Source organism: Saccopteryx bilineata, chromosome 2 (assembly GCF_036850765.1).
Source record: "Saccopteryx bilineata isolate mSacBil1 chromosome 2, mSacBil1_pri_phased_curated, whole genome shotgun sequence".
NCBI classification, from domain to species: domain Eukaryota; kingdom Metazoa; phylum Chordata; class Mammalia; order Chiroptera; family Emballonuridae; genus Saccopteryx; species Saccopteryx bilineata.
In genome coordinates, this window is record NC_089491.1 from 166,332,449 (window position 1) to 166,354,049 (window position 21,601).

At 41.4% G+C, this 21,601-nt stretch overlaps 1 protein-coding gene across 2 annotated transcripts in view; it reads left to right on the forward strand.

Annotated features, from left to right (window-relative positions):
* Window positions 1-9,206, forward strand: part of C2H3orf33 (chromosome 2 C3orf33 homolog) — a 32,400-nt gene extending 23,194 nt beyond the window's left edge. For both annotated transcript variants that reach the window (XM_066258336.1, XM_066258337.1), the window contains 2 exons: window positions 4,073-4,233; window positions 8,420-9,206. In XM_066258336.1, the coding sequence (XP_066114433.1) occupies window positions 4,073-4,233; window positions 8,420-8,809 (551 nt within the window). In that variant the 3' untranslated portion in view covers window positions 8,810-9,206. The remainder of the gene's footprint in view (window positions 1-4,072; window positions 4,234-8,419) is intronic.
* The last annotated feature ends 12,395 nt before the right edge of the window (window positions 9,207-21,601 follow it).

The following is a 21,601-nucleotide window of genomic DNA, read 5'->3' on the forward strand; positions in this document are numbered from 1 at the left end:
TCTGCCTGGTTTTGTAATCAGAATTATACTCGCCTCTTCAAAGGAGCTTGGAAGTCTTTCTTCCTCTTGAATTTTTTGAAATAGCTTGAGAAGGATAGGAGTTAGTTCTTCTTTGAATATTTGGTATAATTCACTTGTGAAGCCATCAGGCCTAGAACTTTTCTTTGTTGGGAGTTTTTTGATAACTGTTTCGATCTCATTTGGTGTAATTGGTCTGTTTAGGTTTTCTGATTCTTCCAGATTGATTTTTGGAAGATTGTATGCTTCAAGAAATTTGTCCATTTCATCTAGGTTGTTTAGTTTTTTTGGCATACAGTTCTTCATAGTATTTTCTTACAATATTTTGTATTTTTATTCTATCAGTTTTTATTTCTCCACTCTCATTTTGAATTTTATTTATTTGAGTCTTCTCTCTTTTTTTCTTGGTGAGATTGGTTAAAGGTTCATTGATCTTGTTTAACTTTTCAAAGAACCAGCTCCTGGTTTCATTGATCCTCTGTATTGATTCTTTAGCCTCTATGTCATTTAATTCTGCTCTGATCTTTATTATTTCCTTCCTTCTACTACATTTGGGCTTTACTTGCTGTTCTTTTTCTAGTTCTTTTAGATGGAGGGTTGTTTATTTGAGATTTTCTAGCTTCTTAAAGTATGCTTGTAGTATTATGAACTTCCCTCTCAGTACTGCTTTTGTTGTGTTCCATAAATTTTGAGTTGTTGTATCCTCGTTATCATTTGTTTCTAGGAGTTTTTTACTTTCTTCTTTGATGTCATTCTTAATCTATTCGTTATTTGACAACCTGCTATTTAGTTGCTGTGTGTTTGAGAATTTTTGAGCTTTTCTGTTTTGGTTGATTTTGTGGTTTCATGCCACTGTGATCAGAGAATGTGCTTGATATGATTTCAATCTTCTTAAATTTGTTGAGACTGCTTTTGTTTCCTAACAGGTGGTCTATCCTAGAGAGTGTACCATGAGCAGTTGAAAAGAATGTACATTCTGCTGCTTTAGGGTGAAAGGTTCTGAAGATATCTATGAAATCCAGTTGATCTAGTGTATCCTTTAAGTCTGCTGTTTCTTTGTTAATTTTCTTTCTTGAGGATCTATCTAGTGATGTTAGTGGGGTATTGAAATCCACTACTATTATAGTGTTGCTGTTAATCTTGACCTTTATATCCATCAAAGTCTCCTATATATTTAGGTGCTCCTATATTAGGTGCGTAGATATTTATAATAGTTATATCTTCCTGTTGGATTGCTCCCTTTATCATTAAGTAGTGGCCTTCTTTATCTCTTACTACATCCTTTGTTTTAAAGTCCATTTTTTTTTATATAAGTATTGCTACCACAGCTTTTTTTTTTCATTTTCATTTGTATGAAATGTTTTTTTCCATTCTTTAACCTTCAGTCTATGTGCAACTTTTGTTGTAAGGTGTGTCTCTTGTAGACAGCATATGTACAGGTCCTGTTTTCTTATCCATGCAGCTACCCTATGTCTTTTGATTGGATCATTTAATTCATTTACATTTAAGGTTATTATTGATATGTAGTTGTTTATTGCCATTTTATTCTTTAAAGCTGTATTTTTTTTTTTGCTATATTCTTTTCCCTCTTTGATCTGTTTACAACAGGCCCCTTAACATTTTCTGCAGCATTGTTTTGGATGTAATGAATTCCTTGAGTTTTTTTTTTTTTTTTGTCTGGAAGCTTTTTATTTCTTCTTCAATTTTAAATGATAGCCTTGTTGGATAAAGTAGTCTTGGTTGTAGGTTTTTGTTCTGCATCACTTTGAATATTACTTGCCATTCCCTTCTGGCCTCAAGTGTTTCTGTTGAGAAGTCTGATGTCATCCTTATGGGGGCTCCTTTGAAGGTGATAGCTTTATTTTCTCTAGCAGCTTCTAATATTTTCTCTTTATCACTTAGCTTTGGTATTTTAATTATGATGTGTCTTGGTGTAGGTTTCTTTGGGTTTCTCTCTAATGGAGTTCTCTGTGCTTCTTGAACTTGTTAGAGCTTCTCCTGCATTAATTTAGGGAAGTTTTCAGCTAGGATGTAATTGAACAAATTCTCTATCCCTTGTTTTTTCTTTTCTTTTTCAGGAACCCCTATGATGTGGATGTTATTTCTCTTCTTGTTGACACAGAGGTCTCTTAGATTTTCTTTAGACTTTCTGAATGTCTTTTCTTTTTTCTTCTCTGCTTTCATGCCTTCATTCCAGTTGTCCTCCAACTCGCTGATTCAATCCTCAGCTCCATCCATCCTGTTTTTAATTTCTTCCATCGTGGTCTTCATTTCTGATATTGTTTTTGTCATCTCCGACTGATTCTTTTTTTAATATTTCAATATTCTTTTTTTATACTTGCTATTTCTTCATTTAGCTGTTTGTAATGACCATCCATTTTTGTTCTAAGAGCCCTAAGCATCCTTACAATCATTATTTTGAACTGCACATTCAGAAGTTTGGTTATTTCCATATCACTTAGTTCATTTTCTGGCTGTTTGTCTTGTGATTTTATTTGGATTGCACTTCTCTGTCTTCTCATCATGTCTGTGTGTTTGGGTGTTTTATTTATAGAGTTGGTTGAGTTTAGGCTTGGTGTTGTCTACCTCCAGTTTTCAATTATGTTATTTCTAGGTCTTCTTGGGTTGGCATCAGCTATTATTTGTAGTCCACTTTTGGATTTGGGCCCCTTTGAAGTCTTGATTTGTTTGTTTTTTTAACAGGTGATAGTCTTGTTTACTGATCTCAGAGGGGGGTTTATTTGAAACTGTATCCAGGAATCTGATGGCTGTAACCTGAGACTCTGAAGGCCTCTTCTTCTAGTTTCTCTGGGGACAGGGTGTTTTTTCAGCTTCAGTAGGGGGATCAGATCTCCATGGAGACCTGAGTTACTGCCCCTTCTCCCCACTTGTTTTCAGCTGTGTCTCGTTGCGCTTATTGGAGTTGGAGAGATGTCTGGAGATCTGTGACCTGGAAGCACTTCAGTATTTTGTTTTGTGGAAGGATCAGCCCCTCCTCCAGCTATGGCCACTCCAGCACTGGATGAGTCGGCCTCTCAGGTCATCCCCTACATTCCTCTGCCCCTCACCATCTGTCTCTCTCCTTTCTTTTTGGAAGACAAGCCAGTTCTTTCAACACACCTGTTTCCCTCATCACCAGGCAAGTGGCTGTGAGCAGTATTTTCTGCTCTTTTTTTTGGAGTGAGAGCCCTTCTGGGCTCTCATCCTCACCCCCCTGCCCTCTGTTCCTCTAAGCAGGGGAGATTCAATTGCTTCCTACCAGGTTTGTTGTGGCTTCTTCTTTGCTCCTTGGTGTTTATGAGCTGTTCTTGTAGTCCAGAGTTGGTTTTTCATGCTGATTGTTCATAAATTAGTTTGTAATTCAGTTTGGTGGTGTGAGCTGGGAGTCTGTGCATCTGCCTACTCTGCTGCCATCTTCAGGTCTCATACTTATATTGTTTTAAAAGAAAAGTTGAATGTAGAAATGAATAACCTTACCTCTAGAGAGTCTGAGTATTTATAAACAAACATAATATATTCAGTTGGGGCCCTGGCCGGTTGGCTCAGCAGTAGAGCATCCTCTGGGCATGTGGAAGTCCCAGGTTTTATTCCCAGAAAAAGTACCCATCTGCTTCCCCACCCTTCCCCCTCTTTTTTCTCTCTGTCTCTCTCTTCCCCTCCCACAGCCAAAGCTCCTTTGGAGCAAAGTGGGCTCTGGCACTGAGGATGGCTCCATGGCCTCTGCCTCAGGTGCTAGAATGGTTTTGGTTGCAACAGAGCAATGCCCTAGATTGGCAGAGCACCGCCTCCTGATGGTCATGCCAAGTGGATCCCGGTAGGGTGCATGCGGGAGTCTATTTCTCTGCCTCCCCGCTTCTCACTTCAGAAAAATACAAAAAAATGTTATATATATATATATATATATATATATATACACACACACACACACACACACACATGCACACACACACACACACACACATATACAGCTGTTTTTTTGAGGGCTAAATGAGTTTGGAATTTGCATTCACAACATGATATTAAAGCTACAATCTTTTCTACCTAACCATTTTAGAAGAGCCGTGTGGTGTGTTGCTGGTTAAGCTGGCTGGAGTAGAACTCAGTGAAACTGGGAGGGTGTGGTTACAAAATGAAGTGAAACCTTCCCAACTACTATGGTTCCAACTTCTTGGAAAGGAAGATTCAGCACTTTTTTGCTACCTTTTAGTGAATAAGGTAAGTAGTGTGAAGAAATAATGAACAAGATTTTATCTTTTTTATTTATACATAAATTTGTTATTAATTAGAACATTGGATATATAATGGGGCTGAAAATTTGTTTGGAGAACCAGATGTTTCATATATCAATTTTGTTATAAAATTTGAGTTATATATGTTACAGGGGGCAGGATGGTTCTTTGTGGAATTGGGACTGGTTAGTTGCATAATAAACAGTGTAAGAAGTGAAAGAATTCAATCAAGAGACAAAGTGCAGCAAGTAAAGAAAGAATTTATTCCTTATGCAAGAAGAAAGTAAGAGAAAAAGGGCTTTGGAGACAGGTTTAGGGGATGAACCCAGGATAAGCTGCTGCTGCCCGCTGCCCACTGGTCCCCTGGTTGCAAGTTTTGAAAGGGGTCTTTTTGAGCTTAGAAGAAAGAGAGAGACATGGAAAACATGCTTGTGGAGGGAGGGGAAAGAGGAGGAGGGGCAGAGAAAGGCACAGACATGTTCCAGGAAGAGAGACTATACTGGGGCCTCTAAGGGATTTTAAGGTTGAGGATTTTAGGGGAGGACCTCAATAGATTATTCATCAGTTCTATAGGTGTGTCATTTAGGGTGGTGGTTTCCAATGATTGGTCAGCAGCAAGGCAGGGGTCCTTAGTCAATGCAGCTTCTCCTGACATCAGCCCTAGCTTCCCTTTGTCTGGTTTTACTACTTTTCTGGGCCTGGAGCTGAAACGCAACTGAGGCTTAATTGTTATCTCTAGGAGTTAATGCTTAAGCACAATTTTCTGGCCCCCTGTTTGTTCCTTCTTTAAGGAGGTCTAAGACCACATGACTAGTGATATGTAAGGGATAGAAAGGTCAGGGAAGGGTCTGAGTCCTATGACCAGAGATATGAAATCAAAGGTCTAAACTGCACAACCAGCTAAGGGAGGAAAGGTCAACCTATGGGGCTGGTTCCTGGTTTTCCAAGCTTAGCCCATAGTTAGGCATCTGGGGCTTTCCACCCTTGTGGCCTTCTGTGCCTGGCCTCTAGTCCTTGCTCTGCTCATGTCTGTCTACTTGCCTATCATTAATGTATTTATTATAAAAAAATAGAAAATTAAGAAAAAGGAAACATTTGAAATTATTTATGATTCTGAACATCGCTAATTTGAGAACAATCTAAACATTTATGATATGAGACTATGACATCACATGTGTTATTAGAAAATGCATGTTGAATGGTGCTTGTCAACTGGGAACTACAAAAGATATTTTCTGAAGGTAAATATTGCTCAATCTTTGAATTCTAAAGTTGAGCATATTTAAATACTATTTATGATCAGCAGTCAGGCATCTGGAAACATTGCCTCAGAGTTCTCAGGCTTCATCTGTGCTGCTGGTATTGCCCTGGCACTGTCATGAGGCCTGGGATGTGTCTTACTCCAAATTTTTGGTGGGTGATTACTGAAAAAAGAACTTAGAAAAATTAAATGGTTGAAATGTTATTATGATAGAATTAAGATTAGTTTTTCTAATTTTTAAAGTCCTTTATTATATAATAAACAATAATTTAAAGAAAAAACTTTATGTTAAAGTGATTAGAATTGTAACATTTTTAATTCTTAAGTTTTTGAATTATTAATAGAAAGCCTAATAGAATCCATTATTTTTGCATGTTCAGATCATAGTTATTTCCATCAAAATAAGAATTACCTAGGCCCTGGCCGGTTGGCTCAGCGGAAGAGCGTCGGCCTGGCGTGCGGGGGACCCGGGTTCGATTCCCGGCCAGGGCACACAGGAGAAGTGCCCATTTGCTCCTCCACCCCCCCTTCCTCTCTGTCTCTCTCTTCCCCTCCCGCAGCCAAGGCTCCATTGGAGCAAAGATGGCCCGGGCGCTGGGGATGGCTCCTTGGCCTCTGCCCCAGGCGCTAGAGTGACTCTGGTCGTGGCAGAGCGATGCCCCGGAGGGGCAGAGCATCGCCCCTGGTGGGCGTGCCAGGTGGATCCCGGTTGGGCGCATGCGGGAGTCTGACTGTCTCTCCCCGTTTCCAGCTTCAGAAAAATACAAAAAAAAAAAGAATTACCTAAAGCATCTTATATCTAATGTAAATTGATGATACATAATTATATAAAAGGTGCCAAAGACCTTTTAAAAATATTATCTTCTTTTTAATTTGAGGATTTCTTTTATTTATCCTCAAAAACACCCAGTGGAGTCACTGTTTTTACTTGCGTTTACAGATGGAACTCAGGGTAATCAATAGAAGAGCCTATATTCAAGCCCAGCTCTTCCTGGCCCTGGGCCCACACTCCACCTTGTGTTGCTTTAGCAGGTGACCAAACTACCTATATGCAGACTGTGATCATTCGCATCAGTTGAATTTTAGTTGTAAGGTTGAGTTTGTTCTGATTTGGGTTTAAGGGAATCAGATCTTAAAACTTAAATGATTGAGAAAAATATGATAAACATTTTAAAACTGTATCGATTAATTTTTTAGCATTATATAGCAAAAGTTACTGCATTTAAAGGGGCAAAAGGTTATTATTTTTTTTCTTTAGATAGTCCTAGAAAATATCTCTTAGTTAAACCTGGAGTTTTCATTTTTAGAATTTTTTTTTTTTTTTTTTTTTTTTGCATTTTTCTGAAGCTGGAAACAGGGAGAGACAGTCAGACAGACTCCCACATGTGCCCAACCGGGATCCACCTGGTACGCCCACCATGGAGCAACGCTCTGCCCACCAGGGGATGATGCTCTGCCCATCCTGGGCGTCGCCATGTTGCAACCAGAGCCACTCTAGTGCCTGAGGCAGAGGCCACAGAGCCATCCCCAGCGCCTGGGCCATCTTTGCTCCAATGGAGCCTTGGCTGCGGGAGGGGAAGAGAGAGACAGAAAGGAAGGCGTGGCGGAGGGGTGGAGAAGCAAATGGGCGCTCCTCCTGTGTGCCCTGGCCGGGAATCGATCATTTTTAGAATTTAACTATAAATTACTTGTCTAATGAAGCAGTAAAATTATTAATAATTTGTTGAAATCCCACAAAGATTATGGAAGCAGCTAAACAGGATCTTCTTTATATTGATAGTTAGTGGGGAAATCCCATCTCTGCAGTTTCATTAGGAAGTGAGGGATCCCATAAATAAATTTTTTGAAGGATGAAGATTCAAGACCAGGCCTCTTTTTATGTTATTTTGCAGAAAGTCTTTTAAAAATTCATTTACGTACCTATGTCTTCTTAAGCACTAGAATTCTGAACCTAATTTAACAGCTCCATAATGATTTAGTTCCTTTTGTATTTGCCTACTTATTTATATATTTTTATTTATATATTATTATTAATAATAATTTATTCAGCAAGTCTGAAGGAGAGGCTGCATTTTTAAATTATTATTATTCATTGCCTGCCTGTGGTGGCATAGTGGATAAAGTATGACCTGGAACACTGAGGTTGCTGGTTTGAACTCCTGAGCTTACCTGGTCAAGGCCCATGAGAAGCAACTGCTATGATTTATTTATTGATTGTAGAGGCTCCTCTGAAATCAATAAAGAGAGAGAGAAGGTGAGGGGGAGTGGAAGCATCAACTCGTAGTGGTTACTTCGTGTATGTGCCTTGATCGAGTTAACCTAGGGTCATATGAACCAGTGACCTCAGCATTCCAGGTCAATGCTTTCTCCACTGTGCCACCACAAGTGAGGCTAATTTTTATTTTTTTATTTTTTTTAATTTATTTATTGATTTTAACAAGAGAGGAATGGAGAGAGAGAGAGAGAGAGAGACAAACAGTCAGGAACATTGATGATCTGTTCCTGTATGTGCCCTGACCAAACTGCATTTGCGTACTTTTTAGTTTCTTTTGCTGTGTTCTCTTATCATTTTGTCTGTCTTGTGTGGCCCATGCTCCAATGCCAAACAACAAACAAACAAACAAAACTGCTATTTGTATACTTTACTGCTTCTTGGGCTCTTTGAAATAGACCAGTGAGGCTGTGGTGAACAAAGTATTATAAAACAGGCAATTGACTTTGAATGAGGACCTCTTCTACTAATGAAATTCTTGGATTTAACATTAGGTGTGTTAAGCTCTTGGGGACCTTTTTGCTTTTTGTCTTTTCTGGAGGACTAAAGTTGCTGAATGACTGATTTCAAAGTAAATAGATGTTATGGTATATTAGCAATTTTCTTAAATAATTGGTTTGTGTTCTTTTTTTATTCAAGGGTAGATATTTTAGTGTGAATCTGAATGAAGAAATTTTGAGAAGAGGCCTTGGCAAAACTGTTCTTGTTCAAGGCCTAAATTATGATTCTAAAATTTATTGGAAAATTCACAGGAACTTACTTAAAGCTGAATTAACAGCCTTAAAAAAAGGAGAAGGAATATGGAAAGAGGAATCTGAAAAAGAAAGTTATTTGGAAAAATTCAAAGACTCCTGGAGAGAAATATGGAAAAAAGACAATTATTTTAAAAAACTTGGATCAGATTTCAACCTGAAAAAAGAAAGTTATTATGACAAACTTAGAAGTACTTATGAAGCATGGAAGGACAACTCCTTAATACTGATGTTCAGAGAACTTATAAGTCGATTACACTTCCATAGAAAAGAGTGAAATATTCCAAGTAGTCTGGAGTGACCTACTCTGAAAAGTATAAAATATGTAAATATGTGGATATTTTCCATTGAGTTCAAATGAGAATTTCTCTGAAATGGTCAAAGTTCTGTTCTCATGGTAATTTAAATAATTAAGAGATGATTGGTATAAAAGACAGTTTTAGAATAATTAAACAAATTGTGATTAATGTAATATGCTTTTTGGAAAATTGAAACACTGAATAAAATGTACCAGGTCAGAGGGTATATACAAGTAGTACTGATATTTGAAGAGAGAGCTTAACTATGGGTCATTGTGTTATTTTTAGTTATTTTCGGCAGCCATATTTAATTTTTGTTTAAAGAGAATTTTTGTCCTAGTTTTATCAACTTGGATTATTTATAATAAAGGAATTGTTTACAACTCATGTCTGAGGATACTCTTTTATCTGCTTACAGTTTTTTGAATCTTGGGCAATGCTACCAGAAAAGTTCGCTTAGACCATTCCTAGTAATCAAGAATGACTATAATTTCTACTTGTTGTTGGATAAGAAGGGCAAAATCTTGAGGATAATTATAAAGGAGATAATCCTGAGGATAAAAAACAAGAATAGAAAGAATAGGCCTTCAGCTCCTAACATAGCCAATCCTTGAAAGACTTTACCTCCTAACTTCTCATTATGTGAAATAGCAAATTTGTTTATTTGAAAGCCAGTTTGAGTTGGTTTGAGGATTTGGCAATAACATACTCACTGCTAAAATCATCCTGACAGTAAGTACAAAGCTGCTTTCAAAATGCCAGCAATGCCTGACCAAGCAGTGGCGCAGTGGATAGAGCATTGGACTGGGATGCAGAGGACCCAGGTTCGAGACCCTGAGGTTGCCAGATTGAACACGGGCTCATCTGGTTTGAGCAAAAAGCCCACCAGCTTGAACCCAAGGTTGCTGGCTCCAGCAAGGAGTTACTCAGTCTGCTGAAGGCCCAATGGTCAAAGCACATATGAGAAAGCAATCAATGAACAACTAAGGTGTTGCAAGGCGCAATGAAAAAAAAACTAATGATTGATGCTTCTCATCTCTCTCCATTCCTGTCTGTCTGTCCCTGTCTATCCTTCCCTCTCTCTGAAAAAAAAAAAATGCCAGCAATAATCCCTTAATATCCACAACGTCTAGAGACATTTTTTTTTAATGAGTTCTGATACTGGCAAAAGTCAGACTGGATTGTCTGGTCCAAATAGTTGCCTTCTGTTAAAATCAGTAATACAAAATGATGAGTTTACTGCTGCTGCCTGACTCTTCCTTAAAACATAACAAAGTGGATTTCCCAACATTAGTTTTTAAAGAATGTCCCAGTAGAGCCTAAGCCAGGTGTGGCCAACAGTTTTTGCCCTTGGGCCAGATTAGAAAGAAAACTTTTTTCACGGGCCAGATGAAATATTAAAATAAGTACAAAAATGATTCATTTAAGTAAACAAAATTTTATTATGTAATTTGTTTATGAATAAATAAATGTGAGTGAAAAAAATTTTAATATATAATATTATTTTATTAAAAATATAATTACATACCATATAAATATCCAAACTGTATCGCAATCAATTGAAACAATATTTAATTAATAGAATGAGTTTGAAGGGGTTATATTGCAAATAAGACAATTAATTCATTTTACAAACAGCCTGGACATGTTTACAAACAGCCTGCAGTTATCAACTGCAGCTATTGTCTATGCTACAATGCCACTGATTCAGCACACTTAACCACAAAAATATCAAACTGTTTGACCTTGGGTGCACACTGGCAAACTCTGCCTAAAAGAATGTGGGTTTCACATCACCACTAAATGTCAAACAGTTCATATTGAGTACAGACACGTACAAAAGTTATAAATCCTTATAATGGAATTTTTTTAAAAAATGAAGTATCATGAATCCATTAGACCAATTATTGGAAGCTAACCCTAGATTAGTCACATGCGGAATTCTTTTCCGCGTATCACTATCTTCTTAAATATCTTGATTTCCAATAATCAAATATGCTTCTGCTTCTGAGTAGCTGAGATTTTTTTTTTTTTTTTTTACAGAGACAGAGTCAGAGAGAGGGACAGATAGGGACAGACAGACAGGAACGGAGAGATGGGAAGCATCAATCTCAGTTTCTCATTGTGGCTCTTTAGTTGTTCATTGATTGCTTTCTCATATGTGCCTTGACCATGGGGCTACAGTGGACTGAGTAACCCCTTGCTCAAGCCAGTGACCTTGGGTCCAACTGGAGCCTTGCTCAAACCAATGAGCCTGTGCTCAAGCTGGCGACCTCGGGGTCTCGAACCTGGGTTCTTTGCATTCCAGTTCGATGCTCTATCCACTGTGCCACCACCTGGTCAGGCAGTCGCTGAGATTTTAAAGTAGCAGAGAATATTAAAAATTTAATTATGAGTTGCATAAACTCATTACTGGCTCATGGACTGTATGTTGGCCATGCCTGGCCTAAGCTCTATGTGGATCAGGAATCCCTGATTCAATTTCCCCACACAGTGGGACACTCCGCTTAACAGCAGGGCTGGCAGCCTCTTTGAGACTACTCTAGAGGCAGCTATGAGGATTCTATTCAATACTTATCAGTGCCAAGAGCAACTGCCACGGGAGGAAAGACGTGACTGACACACAAGTTAGTTGCAAGAATAACACAGACAGTTTATTACTTACAAATCCTTTGGCATGCCTGGGTACAGCTTAAGGGGACCCCATCAGCGTGCTCCTCTTGGCTGTCCTTGGTCAGAGAGGCATGGAGACAGTCTGCATTCAACGGTGGAGTCTGGGCGACTACTGCCCCAGGGGGAGCCCTTAGCTTTAGTACTTTTTCTGGCCAAAGCCTTCTAACAGGTGTCAAACTATAGGATTATCACCTCTAACCACCTTTTTGGGAGTTCCTCATAGGAAGCCCTTTTTATGTTAATCTACTGAAATGTCACATCAAGCCACTTTTAAGATGTTCCTAGAGAAACTTCTTGTTTATGTTATCCTATAGAGTTATGACATCCAGCCACTTTTTATCTATATATAACTTTACACAAACACTAACTAGGACCTGCACAAAAGGCAGAGTCTGCCTATCTTATCTGTACACACTAGATTCATTCCTGTCCAGACATCATAGCCTTATTCACTTTCCTTAATTGCTTTTAATATTATTCTTAGGTTTCATTTCTTTAACCTAGCCAGCATGAGTTTCATTTCAGGGCTTGTGGCAGGTGACCAACCACAAAGGAATGTTCGATGAAGTCATGGACAGTTGAAACTGGGGATGATTGAAAATGCACCAACATCCATAATTGGTGAAAAGCACCCCTGCACCCAGTGATAGCAAAAGTCAATCAGCAAATGCCCTGCTACCCTTCTTACTTCCCTATCCTTACCCTTAAAAAGTTGCCTAAAGACTGTAGCGGCTGCTGCTCTTCCTTACAAGACAGCCCAGCAGGTTTCCTTTTATTAAAGCCTGTTACTCTGGTCTTTCGGACTCCGATTGATTTTATCATTTGGTGCTGAAACCCAGGACAGGGTACTAACTGCCTGGATGATCCCTCTTTGCTGTCCAAACTTACAACCAGGGAAGCAGTGAGCAGCAGCAGCTTATCCTAGGCTTACTCCCTGATTCTGTTTGGATATGTAATTGTAGGATGATTGGCCAGCGATCTGACCCTGTCCTGAACCCCTGCTGGACCAGAGGTAGAAGAGTTTTTTGAAGCTTTCTCAATCTGCAGTAGACTCCTCTCCTTCCCTCACCCTCACTCTACTCTCTGAGGTTCACAGTTTAGGAGGCTTCTACTCCAAGTGGCCTGCTTCTATGGACTTCCTTGAAAATCTAGGCGCCTAGCCAAGTTGCTTTCTTCTTCTCTGGAACTGAGGTCTCTGGTGATGATCAGTTTCCTCATGTCTCACACACTCACTCTACTCAGAATAATTGAAAGAGTTTGAAGACGCTCTTCTCTTTCTTTATTCTCAGCCTAACAGGGGCTCCTCCCAATTTCAGATCTCAGAGACTACTCCTTTGGGATGCTCCTCCTTCCTCCCCAACTCCCGTCTACTTCTTTTACTTATCATGGAGACTTACCGCATGGCCCCAATATAAACTACTTTTGATTACAACACACTCAAAGATCTCAATAATTTTTGCCACTGGACAGGGAAAGCCTCAGAAATTCCCTATGTACAGACTTTCTTTCTCCAATCTCTACTCTCCCTCTGTTCCTCTTGCTTGACCTACCAAATACTTTTAGCAGAAACCTCTTCTCCCCTGTCCTCCTTCAACTCTCCTCTAAGCTCTGATCTTTTTTATTCCTCTGACCACGTGACACCACCATCAGCACCTCAACTACCTTCCTCCTTCTCCTGCAGATTCTGACCCTCCTTCTTTCGATCCAGCTGTTCATGCTGTCCATCCATCTGCTTCCTCTCTTCCTCCTCTCTATGCTGACAACTCCTTGCCATCTTGAGAAGCTTAAAAAGGCAGAGTTGTCTCTTAAGCTGTGTAAGTAATCTGTTTTGTCTCTTTGTCAGAAAATCTCTAAAATAATTTTAAAACAAGTAAAGTGTGCTCATTTAAATTTCTTATTTTACAATTTATATGTGAAGTCTTTGTTTAATGTGTAACTGTGTCTGTTTCTAAGGCCTTAAACCAATAATTACCCACCTCTTAAATCAAGGCTTATTCATCCCCATGGACTCTCCTTGCAATACCCCCATCCTTCCTGTTCAAGAACCTTCAGGGGCTTATCACCTTGTACAAGACTTACAACTAATCAATGAAGCATCCAATAGTCCCTAATCTCTACACATTACTGTCACACATTCCTCAAACACCACTCACTTCATGATCCTAGACCTCAAGAATACCTTCTTTACCACTTCTCTACACCAGGGTTCCCCAAACTACAGGCCACAGGCTGCATGCGGCCCCCTGAGGCCATTTATTTGGCCCCACCGCACTTCCGGAAGGGGCACGTCTTTCATTAGTGGTCTCCTGGAGTACTGTATGTGATGCACCGCAAAGCATGGTGTCACTCACGTACAGTACTACTTCCGGTGATGCAGGATGCACGTGTTATGGCTCCAGAAGCGCATCATATCACTTGTTATGGATAGCAGTGACAAATATGGAACCGGACATAGACCATCTGATTATCCAAAAGCAGGCCCATAGTTCCCATTGAAATGCTGGTCAGTTTGTTGATTTAAATTTACTTGTTCTTGCCTGACCAGGTGGTGGCGCAGTGGATAGAGCATCGGACTGGGATGCAGAGGACCCAGGTGCGAGACCCTGAGGTCGCCAGCTTGAGTGCAGGCTCATCTGGTTTGAGGAAAAAGCCCACCAGCTTGAACCCAAGGTCACTGGCTCCAGCAAGGGGTTACTCGGTCTGCTGAAGGCCCGTGGTCAAGGCACATATGAGAAAGCAATCAATGAACAACTAAGGTATTGCAACACGCAATGAAAAACTAATGATTGATGCTTCTCATCTCTTTCCGTTCCTGTCTGTCTGTCCCTGTCTATCCCTCTCTCTGACTCACTCTCTGTCTCTGTAAAAAAAAAAAAATTTACTTGTTCTTTATTTCAAATATTGTATTTGTTCCTGTTTTGTTTTTTTACTTTAAAATAAGATATGTGCAGTGTGCATAGGGATTTGTTCATAGTTTTTTTTAATAGTCTGGTCCTCCAATGGTCTGAGTGACAGTGAACTGGCCCCCTGTGTAAAAAGCTTGAGGACTCCTGCTCTACACCCTGACTCTTACTTTCTGTTTGCCTTTATTTGGACTGACCTGACACTAATGCAGCCCAGCAACTTATATAGACTGTCTTATCCCAGGGGTTCAGAGACAGCCCACACCTGTTTGGACAGGCACTAGCTCAGGATGTAGCAGCATGCAATCTCAAAACTAGTACTCTCTTACAATATGTAGATGACCTACTCCTCTGCAGCCCCTCCCTGCCTGCCTCAAGGAGACACACTGCCACCCTTCTTAGCTTCTTTGCCATGAAGGGATATCATATCTTCTCTGCTAAGGCTCAACTTCACTCTCAGTCCATAGTCTATCTGGGCATCACCTTAACCCCCACCACCCAAGGTCTCACCCTAAATTGAACTCAGACCCTCCACAGTCTCCAACCACCTACCACCACAGATCAAATCCTTTCTTTCCTCGGTCTAATAGACTTCTTTAAACACTGGATTCCCAATTTTGCTCTCTTAGCCAAACCCCTCAATGAGATCTCCTTAGCATGGCTTTTAAGGTCTCTACAGCCCAAAAGAAATCAGGCGAAATACCAGCTCTTGGTGGCCACCCTTAAAGGCTCCAACACCCATAAGGCTCCTTGTCAGACTCCATTGGGGCCCAGTTTCAAGTGTTGAAAGGAAAGTCATTGGGAAAAAGCCTATCCAGCTCCTCAGCTCCCACCAAGGCCTTGTCCTCACTGTGGGAAAAAGGGACACTGGAAGGTAGACTGCCCCCTCACTCCTCTAAGGGAGGGTTCAGTCTCTTCTAGCCCTATCCCAGCCACCTGTGACCTAACCTTGCCCAGCCTACTGGCACTTGAAGGTGCCCAGGGCTGTCGGCCCATCTCACATCACCATCAAAGAGCCTAGGGTGGCTATCTAAGTAACAGGTAAGCTGATCTCATTTGCCACTTACTCTGCCTTGCCCAAATATTTGGGTCCTGCTCATCCTTTAAAGATCTCTGTTGTGGATGTTGATGGTCTTCTTTCCTCCCAATTGGCCATGGATCCACTGCCTTGTCTAATACTTGGTGTCTCCTTACACACTCTTTTCTCTTCCTACCTCAATGTTGCATGCCTGTTTTAGGCCGGGACCTACTGTCCAAATTCAGAGCCTCTCCTTTCATTTCTTGTCCTCAAAGTCAGCTCTGTTACTGCTTCTCAGCCAGCCAGATTTGCCCAATTCTGTTATAAATTTACCTCTAACACCCAGCATAGTGAATCCCAAGGTTCTCCTCATGACCCCCCATGGTGGCAAAACTCTAGGGAAAGGCCCCCTAGTTCCATGCCTCCAGGTTAAAGAAAATGAAAACTCCATCTCCACACATGCCTATAGACGGCCCTTCTAGTCAACCTGAATCACCGCCCAGATACACCTGCTCCCCATTAGGGCCCACCAAGGTGCACTTTCCTATTTATTATTTTAGCTTTTGGACCCTGCCTCTTAACATCTGCTCATTAGCTTCTTACAGAACTGCATGCAGGCCTTCACCAATCAGAAAATTGAGAAATCTACCTAGCCCTACACACCAACCATGAAACCTGCCCTTGAAAAACAGAAAAATCTGGACCCCTGTAAATATACCCCTAACAAGCAGAAAACCATTACTGCACTTCTCTACTCCCCACTGAGAATAATGCTTAGAGAGGCCATAACCCTTCACTGCCCCTACTCAGCAGGAAGAAGTTACAGAAGATGATGACCTCTGTCCCTTTTCCCTTGAGCCTCTCTAGGAATTATTCTCTTTCATTTCTATATAAATATATCAAATAGTCAGAATCTTAGGTTTCATTTCTTGAACCCTGCCAGCATGAGTTTCATTTTAGGGCTTGCGGCAGGTGACCAACCACAAAGGAATGTACGATAAAGTCATGGATGGTTGAAAATGCTGATAATTGAAAATGCACCAACATCCATAATTGGTGAAAAGCACCCCTGCACCCAGCGATAGTGACAGCCAATCAGCAAATACCCTGCTACCCTTCTTCCTTCCCTATTCTTACCCTTAAAAAGTAGCCTAAAGACTGTAGTAGTTGTTGCTCTCCCTTACGAGAGAGCCCGGCAGGTTTCCTTTCATTAAAGCCAAGGTCTTTCAGACTTTGATTGATTCTATCAATTATATTTTTATTTGGATGCATCTTCCATATTTTTCTGTATTTCCTTATATTTAATTACTATGTTGTAAGGTACCAAAAGGCTGAACATTGATAATGATATTCTGGGAGGAAAGGTCAGGCTTTCCTATCAAGCTTTCCAGTCCCATCCCTCTTTTAGGAAGGGGATGGAGAAAAATGTAAAAGTTTCCGGCTTAAAAGAACAATGGGTCATCCAGTTTTAAATCTAAAATAAAGGTTAACCTAGAAACTTCTTCTCTTTCAATAGAAGGCAAACTTTACATACCACCTTGCATTAATTGTAGGTTCTCCCCCTTCTTGGAGTCTTGAGGGTAAAATACCTCTAGGCTAGTGAGGGAAAATGAACCCTGAAAGATTTGTAAACATCTTTAATTGTTTTACCTTGAGAGTCTTAATGTTTCTGCATATCCCCTAAACAAATGTTGCCAACTCATACCACGATGTCATGCTCTACCCTGCCCATGTGTGAGCAAGGGTATATAAACAGCCCCTGAAATATTTTTGGCACTGCATGATTTGGGCCTGCAGATGGCCTGTGTCAGCCATAAGTGGCCAGCATATTTAACAAATCTCCTCCTCTAATAAAACTCTTCAAAATTTATCTGGACTGGGTATCTCTATGTAAACTCCATGAAATGAGGTACAGTGCTTTCAGAATCTGGGGTGCAGTACTTCATAACATATGGGGGCTCATCTGAGATCTGGTGTTTCACATCCCCATATCAAGACACCCCGAATCGGCTCATCTCTCCAGGAAGCTGCCCGGCCCTGCTTGAATCTCGTGGAAAGGCACGCCACCTGAGACTTTTCAGGGCTCCTGGCCTTCCTGGGGGGTCCAGACCATTCCTTGGTAACACCTTCCGGTTCCCAAATTTGACAATTTGGAGAATGTGGCAGAGAAAATCGAGGAGGTAGGTAGAGCAACTCTTTTTGCTTTATTGAACTTTCTGGCTTCCCTTTAAACTCTTTTTTTTTTTTTAATTTCTCTGAGGCTGGAAATGGGGAGAGACAGTCAAGACAGACTCCCGCATGTGCCCAACTGGGATCCACCCGGCACGCCCACCAGGGGGGCGACGCTTTGCCCACCAGGGGGCGATGCTCTGCCCCTCCGGGGTGTCGCTCTGTCATGACCAGAGCCACTCTAGCACCTGGGGGAGAGGCCAAGGAGCCATCCCCAGCGCCTGGGCCATCTTTGCTCCAAATGGAGCCTCACTGCAGGAGGGGAAGAGAGAGACAGAGAGGAAGGAGAGGGGGAGGGATGGAGAAGCAGATGGGCGCTTCTCCTGTGTGTCCTGGCCGGGAATCAAACCCGGGACTTCAGCACGCCAGGTCGATGCTCTACCACTGAGCCAACTGGCCAGGGCTACTTTAAACTCTTGCTTTCACTTTTCTGTTTTGGACTAGAATGTAGGTAGAGTGGATTTGGGAACTTTGCTGATTTAAAACTCCAGGAAGGATGTGGGACAAGATGGTGATGGAGTAAGAAGATGTCCCAACTTCCACCTCCCAGAACCAAAGTGGATTACAACTTAATTTTCAGAACCATCATCTGGAAAAGCCAACTTTCGACTAAACTAAGAGAACACTTCAACATATAAACACCGAAGAAGCCACATTGAGACTGGTAGGAAAAGCGGAAACACAAAGAGGGCTGCCTAGCTCCCCAGAGCGAACAGCAGCCTGGAGAGACTCACATGGAGGGAACTGAGTTTAGAGGAGAGGGGAGGGTCCTGAACCCCAGGAACACAGCCCCAGTTTGCAGCCCCAGAGCCTAGAAGAGGCATATGGACAGTATTTAGGTGAGAAACAAGTCAGGATACTGTTTGTGAGAAAGAGACAGATTTCTCAGACCCAGGATTTTTCTTAAAGGGACCACACAGAAAACCTCTCTCACAACCACCTACCCAGGGCTCCAGGGGATGGAAGAGAGGAGAGGACCAGAGCAGCAGAAAGAGAGTGTAATCTAGAAGGCACAGGGAGAAATACTTTGAGAGACAGCCACTCTAACCCCTGGGACGAGTCACTCCCCAAATCCGAAGCAAATATTTCCCCTGGAAACAGCAATACCAGCAAAGGAAAGCAGGACACCAGCCAAACAATCTCTCCCATGATACTTAGAGCAGAGTCACTTAGAAGGAGGAAGCTTTTGGGACTACAGTATTGAATGTTAAGGTCTGAGCTGCAGCACCCCCACCCACACAGCTGAGGGCTCGCCTAAGGGCAGGTGGCAGCGGGACGCAAAAGTGTGGTTCTGTTGGCAAGGATGGAAGCCGGCCAGCCATAACTGAGGCCCAGGTGTGAGCTCAGTCTCACCGGCTGAAGCAGAGGGGACGCTGGAAAGTGGTCAAGCCCAGCTGTTGCCCGGCTGCAATCAGCCTGTGGAGGAATGACAGGAGCCTCTGAAGGGGTAGAGACCCACCCCTGAGCAAGGGCATGCAGCCTTGCCTGGCCCGTGGAACCAAGGCATGCGGTCCCACATGCAAACCAGTTCCTCTCGTGGGGGTGGAGCAAAAGTCCAGAACAGGCAGAGTCCCATGACTGAGCGATGGTATGCAGCCCCACCCAGCTTGTGGAGCCAATGCTTGCAGCCCACCTGCAACTGAGTAAAGGTGCTCACCCCTGCCCTCAGGGCATGGGGCTTGAGGCCCAGGCATGGCGCATGAACCCACCCATGGGAGCAGGGCGAAGGCTGAAGTCACTGAATCTTGTACACCCAAGCACGTGATCACAGCCCCTCCTAGGAAGGAGAGGCAGAAACCACAGAAACATCCTCAGTGGGCTGGCACCAGCAACAATGATACCCAATTGCCCTAGGCAGTAGCAGCAGAGGGGGTGGTGGGCCTGCAGACAGACCACACCTAGGAAAAACAGAGGCCACACCCACTGGACTCCAGTGGCCAAAACCTTCTTAAACACAGACAAAATGGGCAGGAAGAGAAATGAAACAAATGAATCAAGAGAAATCCCCAGAAAAGGACCTGAATGAGTAAGATATAACCAAATTACCAGATGCAGAATTTAAAATAAAGATTGTTAGGATGCTCAAAGATCTTAGAACAATAATAGATGGTCATTATGAACACCTAAATAAAAAGATAGTAAATATAAAAAAGGATATTGAAATAATAAAAAAGAATCATTCAGAAATGAAAAAATACAATATCAGAAATAAAAAATGCAATGAAAAGAATTAAAAGCAGGATGGATGAAGCTGAGGATCTAATCAGTGAGTTAGAGGACAAGATAAATGAAGGCATGGAAACAGAGCAGAAAAAAGAAAAGAGACTCAAAAAGCCTGAGGAAACTCTAAGAGAGCTCTGTGACATGAAGAGAAATAACATCCGCATCATAGTGGTTCCTGAAGAAGAGAAAAAACAAGGGATAGAAACTTTGTTCAAACATATCATAGCTGAAAACTTTCCTCAATTAAGGCAGGAAAACGTCTCAGAAGTTCAAAAAGCTCAGCGAACTCAATTAAAGAGAAACCCAAAGAAATCTACACCAAGACATATCATAATTAAAATACCAAAGCTAAGTGATAAAAAGAAAATATTAAAAGCTGCTAGAGAAAAAAAGGCTATCAACTACAAAGGAACCCTTATAAGGATGACTACCAACTTCTCAATAGAAACACTTGAGGCCAGAAGGGAATGGCAAGAAATATTCAAAGTAATGCAGAACAAGAGCCTACAACCAAGACTATTTTATCCAGCAAAGCTATTGTTTAAAGTTGAGGGAGAAATAAAAAGCTTTCCAGACAAAAAAAAAACAAAAAAAACCCTCAAGAAATTTACTACAACCAAACCAATGCTGCAAGAAATACTAAGGGGCCTATTGTAAACAGATCAAAGGGGGAAAAGAATATAGCAAAAGAGGAATGCAGCCTGACCAGGTGGTGGCGCAGTGGATAGAGCGTTGGACTGAGATGTGGAAGAACCCAGGTTCGAGACCCCGAGGTTGTCACCTTGAGCACGGGCTCATCTGACTTGAGCAAAAGAAAAAAAAAAGAGCTTATCAGCTCTTTGTCAAATATCAGTTGTCCATAAAGGTGTGGGTTTATTTCCGGGTTCTCTGTTCTGTTCCATTGATTTATATGCCTGAGGGGGTGAGGAAGGATAGAGCGGGTGGGGGAGGGGAGGGGCACAAAGAAAACCAGAAAGAAGGTGACAGAAGACAATTTGACTTTGGAGGAGGGGTATACAGCACAATTAAATGTCAAAATAATCTGGAAATGTTTTCTCTCAACATATGTATCCTGATTTATCAATGTCACTGTATTAAATTTAATTTAAAAAAAGCTTTGGTACATATATACTATGGAATACTACTCAGCCATAAGAAATGATGGCATCGAATCATTTACAATATCATGGATGAACCTTGATAACATTATACTGAGTGAAAGAAGTAAATCAGAAAAAACTAAGAAGTATATGATTTCATACACAGGTGACACATAAAATTGAGACTCAGAGACATGGACAAGAGTTGATAGTTACTGGGGAGGATGAAGGAGAGGGAGGGCATGGGGGGAGGGGAGGGGCACAAAGAAAACCAAATAGAAGGTGATGAAAGACAACTTGACTTTGGGTGAGGGGGTATGCAACATTATCAAATGTCAAAATAATCTGGAGATATCTTCTCTGAACATATGTACCCTGATTTATCAATGTCACCCTATTAAAACTAAACAAACAAACAAAAAAACTCCGGGGATATGAAACCCGGGTGAGTAGGTAGGGCTTTCAAGACTACTTTGCTGTTTGTTACTAGTCTATAGTATTGCTTTTGTTTTCCTGTTTAGGACTGGTACTGGTCTGGGACTAGTTGTAAGTAGGGTAAACTTGTGACTTATTAATCTGTAACCCAGTGGGTAAGGCAGATCTCCTGTTTTGCTGATTTGGAAT